This window comes from Zeus faber (genome assembly GCF_960531495.2).
Source record: "Zeus faber genome assembly, chromosome: 16".
NCBI lineage: Eukaryota > Metazoa > Chordata > Actinopteri > Zeiformes > Zeidae > Zeus > Zeus faber.
Window position 1 is genome coordinate 22,232,990 of NC_137202.1, and position 8,158 is coordinate 22,241,147.

The 8,158-nt window shown below is 43.8% G+C and overlaps 1 protein-coding gene across 1 annotated transcript in view; it reads left to right on the plus strand.

The window, feature by feature from the left end:
* Positions 1-8,158, plus strand: part of LOC307242099 (ryanodine receptor 2-like) — a gene marked incomplete at both ends in the record, with an annotated part of 79,692 nt that overhangs the window by 63,614 nt on the left and 7,920 nt on the right. The window contains 10 exons of the mRNA XM_080016434.1: positions 1,486-1,614; positions 1,805-1,909; positions 2,078-2,159; positions 2,265-3,522; positions 4,146-4,290; positions 4,387-4,473; positions 4,698-4,898; positions 5,465-5,595; positions 5,829-5,871; positions 6,635-6,771. Of these exons, the coding sequence (XP_079872560.1) occupies positions 1,486-1,614; positions 1,805-1,909; positions 2,078-2,159; positions 2,265-3,522; positions 4,146-4,290; positions 4,387-4,473; positions 4,698-4,898; positions 5,465-5,595; positions 5,829-5,871; positions 6,635-6,771 (2,318 nt within the window). The remainder of the gene's footprint in view (positions 1-1,485; positions 1,615-1,804; positions 1,910-2,077; positions 2,160-2,264; positions 3,523-4,145; positions 4,291-4,386; positions 4,474-4,697; positions 4,899-5,464; positions 5,596-5,828; positions 5,872-6,634; positions 6,772-8,158) is intronic.

Sequence of the window (8,158 nt, forward strand, 5' to 3'; positions counted from 1 at the left end):
TGCATGACTGGTTTTGAAAGGAAACAGCGGGAGTGCTGTTTGGAAATGCGTCGCGTTTGAGGCAAAACATAAGCACAACTCATAGAATTTGAGGGGAGTTTTCCTTCTCTTCAAGACAGCGCTGCGGCGTGCGTGTGTTCCCGTGGCGATTTGACTGTCTTTTTATTTTCGATCTATTTATTTTTTGTCTGTTTCATAACTTGTATGAAACAAAATGTTTAAACACAACATGGTTCTTTTTAGATTCAGTTCAATAAGGGAACGAAGCACACACACAGCGGTGCACTGCACGGGTGCACCGCTGTGTGTGCGCTTAAGTAAACTTAAGTAACTTTTTTTTTATATTTTCATTTATTTCCTACATATCTGAAACAAAATTGTCAAACACAACTGAATTAAGTGACTGTCCCTTTCCAAAAAACCTGCGTCCCCACTGCGCGTCTCTCTGTTGCCTGCCGTTGTTTTGGCACTTAATTTCATGAAAACTGGATGTTTTTGTGTAAATACTTGGAAAAATCCTGCACTTCTGCAACAGGGAGACTCTATTTCGTCGTTTATTCATATTTATTTATTTTATAGTTTATAATTGTTTATTTTTCATTCATACTTTAGTACCTTAGTTTAGCTTTTTGATTACCTGTGGACATTTATGTAATTGATACATTTTTTCCAGTAAAATAAGTGCACTGCAGAGACAATGCAAACAATAACATTAGTTATTTATTTCAAGTTAAAATAAATGTTCAATTAACTTCAGAAATGTTGTGTCTCATTTGTTATTATTATAAAATAGTTGTATTTTATTAAAATAAAATTAAATAACAACATGACAGTGGCATTATATATCGGCCATCGACCACCCTGCTCTCAAAATATCGGCATTGAAAAACCCATATTGGTCTACCGCTGAATCATACCCACGGATTACTAATCCGTGTGCGTCGATTTGCAACACCGCACTCATGTCATTGATGATGGATGAAGACGCAGCAACGAGGACCGCATCCACCCAGCCCAATTCATTTTGATTCACGTAAATCTTTATCGTTGTGCATTGGACAATTCATGTGTTGCTTTCATTGTGCTTTTTGCCTGAAAACCAATGTTTTCGATGCCAGAGGGGGAATCGGGGTGACCAGGGTGTGACGCCGGTTGTTAGGCTGGTGGCGGGGAAAAATAAACAAATACAAAATGAATACAGCCTATTTTCACGTTATGACGGACTCCAGAACTCACCAGGGAGAGCGGCTGCTTCACTCACAAGAGCCATTTTCAAGGACTTCATGCAAAATAAATATAATAAATATTCAATGGGATCTTTACTGATTGAAATATAGTAATTTAATAATCTGTGGGTACAGTTTAGTAATCCATGGGTACGGATTACTAACAGTTTATTTGTATTTTTTTCATCGTGGGCCTTGGGGGGGCTCCGTAAATGTTTCCTTTAAGCCCCAAACGCATCATTTTCTGTTTTTACTGCAGGAGTCGATCAGTGATTTCTACTGGCACTACTCAGGGAAAGCTGTGATTGATAAGCACGGCCAGCAGAGTTTCTCCAAAGCCATCAGCGTAGCCAAGCAAGTCTTCAATACCCTCACTGAGTACATACAGGTTAGCCAATTCCCAAAGTGCCATTTGTCTCCATTAAGTCTTGGGCACCGCGTTGGAAATATCCATGCTCTTTTGCTATCGAGGTAGGAAATTCTGCACGTCTGAGAGTATTCCTGTGTGCTGTTACAAGATGAGGTTAATGGTAATGTGAAAGTAATAGATTGTAATTAGTGTGCTAAACTGTGCCCAGGGTCCGTGCACTGGGAATCAGCAGAGTCTGGCCCACAGTCGCCTGTGGGATGCCGTGGTCGGCTTTCTCCACGTCTTTGCCCACATGCAGATGAAGCTCTCGCAGGTATTCTGCTGAAACAATATTCGGTTGATGCGGTTATCTTTATTTCTTTTACTCTGAACTCAAATGTTTTGGCCACATGCAGTGATCAATTAATTTAACATTAGTATAGTGTTGCACCACACTCTGGAGTTATTAAGTTTGGACAACAATGCATCTGTTTTTTCATAGGATTCAAGGCAAATTGAACTTCTGAAAGAGTTGATGGATTTACAAAAGGACATGGTTGTGACGCTGCTGTCCATGTTGGAGGGTAGGACTGACGGACGATTGAAGCAGTTTATTGTTTCCCAATCTAAAAATTGGCAGAAGATTTTGATGAAGTCGGTGCACCTCATGTCCTCTCTTTTCACTCTAGGTAATGTTGTGAACGGAACCATTGGAAAGCAGATGGTGGACATGCTCGTGGAATCGTCAAACAACGTTGAGATGATCCTCAAATTCTTTGACATGTTCCTCAAACTCAAAGACCTCACCTCCTCGGACGCCTTCGGAGAGTACGATCCCGGCGGCAAGGGCTGCATTTCGAGGAAGGACTTCCAGAGAGCCATGGAGAGCTGTAAGCACTTCTCCCAGCCAGAGATCCACTTCCTCCTGTCCTGCGCGGACCCCGACGAGAGCGACCTCCTCGGCTACGACGCCTTCGTGGACCGTTTCCACGAGCCGGCGAAAGACATCGGCTTCAGCATCGCCGTTCTGCTCACAAACCTGTCGGAGCACATGCCCCACGACTCTCGGCTGGTGACGTTTTTGGAGCTGGCCGAGTGTATCCTGATTTACTTTAAACCGCACCTGGGGCGTATTGAAATCCTGGGGAGCGGGAAGCGCATCGAGCGGGTCTACTTTGAGATCAGCGAGTCCAGCCGCGCCCAGTGGGAGAAGCCCCAGGTCAAAGAGTCCAAGAGGCAGTTCATATTTGACGTGGTCAACGAGGGCGGGGAGAAGGAGAAGATGGAGATGTTTGTCAACTTTTGCGAGGACACCATCTTCGAGATGCAGCTGGCCGCACAGATCTCCGGCTCCGACGCCGGGCGGAGATGCTCCGGGAAGGATTCAGAGAATAGCGAAGAAACTACTCGGGGTGGAGAGGTGATGGAGGAGGGTGCCGGAAGGGCGCGGCTTCCGATGGCAAGGGTGTTGATTTTGCTGCTGTCGCTGCTCTCTTTCAAAAATATGAAGCGGAGGACCCTGACGGATCTGCTCGTCGCGGTTATTTCACTGCTGAGGTTTGTTCTCGCGGCCGCTGTGAAAGTAACCTGCGCTGCAGCGGGCGTCTGCCTCTACGTGCTGTACGTGTTCTTTGTGAACGGGGGCCTGATAGAGGGGGCCAAGAGGATGAGGCTTTCAGACCTGCTCGTCCTCGAGCCGACGCTGGACGAGGTCACAGAGGCGTACGGCGGAGAGCAGCGGCAGCCGGGGAGCTCGGCTGGTTTCTCCTCCCGGACGGACCCGGGGCGTCTGGGCGAGGCGGCCGCCGCGTGTCCCCGCCAGGCGGACGTGCTGACGAACGTCTTCGGCCTCAGAGTGACGAAGGAAGGCGGTCAATACAGATTCATGACACACGACCTCACGGCAAGTCTGACCGACCTGTTTGGCGCTGCCGCCGGACAGCGAGGGTCAAATTGTGGCTTTAAGGAAAGTCAGGTAATGTTTCTGAGATCGATCGGGTCTTTTTTGTCTGTCGTGGAGCTTTAGCAAATCTTTGGCGGCCCTTGTTTCCCAGGCCAATGCATTAACTGTTCTGTCTGTTCTTTGTGACTTCACTAACTTTTAAAACGTAATGTTAATTTTTTTCCGAGGTTTGGAAGGTTTCTGCGCTGTTATGCTCGGCAACTTTAATGCTTTCTATTGATTTGTATTCGAGCTCAATTTCCAACAGCATTCTGTTTATATTGCTTTCAGGCCCTGGCCACTGAAGGTGGGGTTACAGAAGATGAGAAATTGCATTTCTCATCTTCGAGTCTCATTGAGTCAGAGTTGAAAAAGTGAGTCCCTTGCATGCACAGTAAACACTTAATGATATTAGCTTGACTCCAGCTCCCCGAGCGCTGCCTCTAATCAGCAGCCTTTTTAGATGTGGAGTCATTTCAATTAGGCATTTTCTGGTTTTCCAAACAAAATGTGTTGGCACACCAAGTTAAAGCCTCTCTCAGTTATTGTCCCTCCTGTTGAATGATTCAATCCACCCCACTTCCGCCTTCTCATTGTTGTATTATCATTAACACCCTTACCTCCACAGAGAAAAGGATTGTGAGCAGAAGGTGGAGAGTGAGGAGGCCAAGGCTAAATTGAGAACCAAAAAGTACCACGGTAAGCCTAAGGAAGCAGATGGCCAGCTGTCTGCCCTGTGGGAGCTGATGGGCGCCAACAACAAGAGGCTGCTGGTACAGTAAAGTGTGCCATCGTCACAAAGAATTACAAAACTTCCCTTCCCTGCGATTAAATCTATGTCTGATTTCCTCAATCGTTTAAATTCACAGAACTATTTTGCCAGGAATTTCTACAACATGAGATTGCTGGCTCTGTTTGTCGCCTTTGCGATCAACTTCATTCTCCTCTTCTATAAGGTAGTCACGAGTGCTACCAAATGATGTATAATTTGTCATTTGTTTCTTTTTTTTTTTGCTTGTACCTAACCATAAATAGGGGCAGCAAAAAAAACAACTCCCATTAAATTGTTCATCAAGGCCAAACATCAGAGTACAATTAAAAACACACAGCAGTCAGGAGATACACCATGAGCTCTATCGCAACTCCTCACTATTTTTTCCCGTTCTTCCCCGCTCCCCAGGTGTCGTCCTTTCCTACAACGCCCGAGGAGGGGATGGCAGCATCGGCCCACACTAAGGAGCACAACGCTGGAGGGGAGGACGGCGGTGTTAGTTTTGTGCTGGAGGAGAGCTCTGGATACATGGAGCCAGCTCTCCACTTCCTGGCTGTAGCGCACACCCTCATCTCCTTCTGCTGCATCATTGGATACTACTGCCTCAAGGTATGTCCACTCGCACCGTCGCAGATTTGCAATGGCTTGAGGTTCTGTTAAATCCATTTTTCATCCATTGCCGTTGCCCAAAAAGTGTGTTGCGTCAACTGGAAAGTTGTAACAGCTAATATTACTTCTCTTTGCGGTGTGTGATTCAATTATTTGGTAATGGTATTACGTTGTTTTTTTTAAAGTGGTAATCCATAAGATAATTATTTTTTTAAATCCCATATTTGATACTTTATCTAGCTGGTACTTCATACGATTAGGCCATTCAATGTATTTGGATCATGCATGTGCTCCTCTGTATGCTGTCTCCATTGTCGGCGGCGGGGTCCGCCTTTCGAAAAGTGACCAACTTAGAGCAAAGACGTGGGTACACCCGGATGTTTGAAGAAAAGCTATCTTTTGGATTTTTACATTGAGCTATCACATAAAATAGAACAAAAAATAGAACAAACCACCACATTACCACCACCAACATATAATTCAAAACCAATGTTAACCCTACCGGTTGATCGTGCAAGGCCAGGTTGGGTGAGTGAAGGGTTGAGTGACGTGCGTTCCACTGGCAGGTTCCCCTGGTGATCTTTAAGCGCGAGAAGGACGTCGCCCGGAGACTGGAGTTTGCCGGGTTGTATGTGACAGAGCAGCCGCATGACGACGACATAAAAGGCCAGTGGGACCGGATGGTCCTCAACACACGGTGAATGTTATTCCAGATGTGCTTGACTTTAAAAACAATCTCCCTTGAGGTAAAATATTTCAACATTTTCTCGGAGTTGGTCAGTATTTTATTGTTATTATGTTTTATGGCACACACATTTTCAGTTCAAATTTTGTCAATTTAATGGAAGAAATTGCTTATCCCTTCTTACAAATCACAGAACTACCTTCAGCCCTTTAGATTACTCTTTGACTCTTTTGTTCTGCTTTCAGATCATTTCCCAACAATTACTGGGACAAATTTGTTAAAAGGAAGGTGAGGTCACAGCCGTTACACAACTGTTTCAGTGCATCTGAGCTTTGTCGTATCCTCCAGCTATGTCGAAAGGGAGAGGTTAGGGAGGCACAGATAACATTCACTTCAAATCCAACACAAGCTTTGCCGAGCCTGAGTGAGTACTCAACTTCTCAGTCGCCATAACTTTGGAATTAATGAGTTTGAACAGCCTGCGTGTTTATCATTTTCAGAAGTTGATTCATTCACGGCAAAAAGAAAATGAGATAGAACACGAAACTCCAGAAATAAAATATCTGACGGAAATCAATGCAATTCATTCATTTTATGTGGGCATCGGATTGAGGCATCAGTTTTCTACAAGTTTAATACTTTACAACTGTACAATACTTTTAAACTCACTACTTTGTGTAATTCTTAATGTACTGAATACTGTAACAGATTATAAAAAAATATACATATTTCATAATTTGAACAAGAATAACACCTTGTTAACAATCACAGAATAGCAACCTTAAACCTCTCTTTGATTGGTCCAATGCGGCACCGATAACTATCCGTCTTTTGAAAAGCCACTTGTTATATTCTCTTGTTTTTTGGGGGCGTTTGGGTAATATTGTAATCCAAATATCCAGCATACACTTTGACACGTGTTGATATGGCCTTGATAATATTTTACCACAAAAATGTCACACGTGGTTTTGAGTTGCAACTGTCCAGCCACCAAAATGTTATAGAATGTATTATAAAATATCTAATGTAGCATATTTCAAATCCCCGTCAGGTGATGGCTAAGTATGGTGAGTTCTGGGGCTGCGAGAGGATGAGTGAGCTCCTGGGTCTGGAGCAGGCGGCTCTCGACTTCAGCTCCCAGAGGCAGGAAGGAAGGAGATCCAGAAGAGACGTGACCTGGAGCGCTCTGTGAGTGAATCCCATGGAAAAACACACAGCTTCCCTTTAAACACGCTTCCAATGTCAACGGAGGAAATTCGTTGGTTGTCAGCTGACCTTTTTTTTGTGTATAAATGTCTGCGTATAAATACACAATACACTGTTTATTAACAGACACACTGGAAATTCAGGTATATTTCCTGCAGCATTTAAAACAGCTGTCATTAAACCACTCCTGAATAAGAGCAATTTCGATGCAACAGTTATTACCATCTACTGTATAGGCCCATTTTCAAGCTGCCATTCCTGAACAAAATACTTGTAAAAACAGTTTGCCTTCAGCTTAACAACTATCTTACATCAAACCGCCTTTTAGACACCTATCAAACTGGCTTTCGACCTCACCATAGCACAGAAACAGCACTTATTGAAGTTGTGAACGATCTGCACATAAACACTGATTCTAAAAAACGATCCTGTTCTTCTGCTCCTGGATCTCAGTGCTGCCTTTGTCACTTTTGACCATCAGATTTTATTAGAGAGATTACAAAAATGGGTCGGCCTATCTGGCCCGGTTCTAAACTGGTTCAGAACCTACCTACAGGACAAGCAGTTCTTGGTGTCCACTGGAGATTTTGTGACGAACAAAGTGGATATTATATGTGGAGTGTCCCAAGGTTCGATTCTTGGCCCATTTTCATTTAACCTCTACAGTACACGCTCCCACTTGCACATATCAAGAAACACACACAAAACAAATTACCATAACTATGCAGATGATTCACAACTGTACATATCACTATCTCCTGATGAACTACTCCCCATACACTCCCTCATTCAGTGTATTAATGATATTAATGCATGGATGTCACAGAACTTTTTACAACTTTTTACAGAGATAAAACAGAAATACTCATCTTTGGTGCAAAGGCTCCGAGACAGAAAATTGCAGCTCATCTCAGTTCTCCAGTCCCCGGAGAGCAAGAATGAAGCCTGAAATCTGGGTGTAATCATAGACGGCGATCTAAATTTTAAGAGCCATCTCAATCACGTCACAAAATCAGTCTTCTACCATCGAAAAAACATTTAAAAATAAAGAGGCTTCCTGTCAAAAGCAGACTCTGAAAAATTAATCCATGCACTCATAACAAGTAGAATGTCCTATTCACCGGCCTCCCGAAATCAGCTGTGCGGCGGCTACAGTTCATCCAAAATGCGGCTGCATGCGTTCTCCCTGGGACTAAAGAGTTTGACCACATCACACCTGTTCTTAGATTTCTACATTGGCTCCCTGTTAAAACTAGAATTGATTTTAAGATTCTGCTACTTGTATGTATAGCTCTAAATGGCCTTGCACCTCAGTATATAAATTAAATGCTCATTATACACAAACCAGCAAGAACTCTCAGCGCCACGG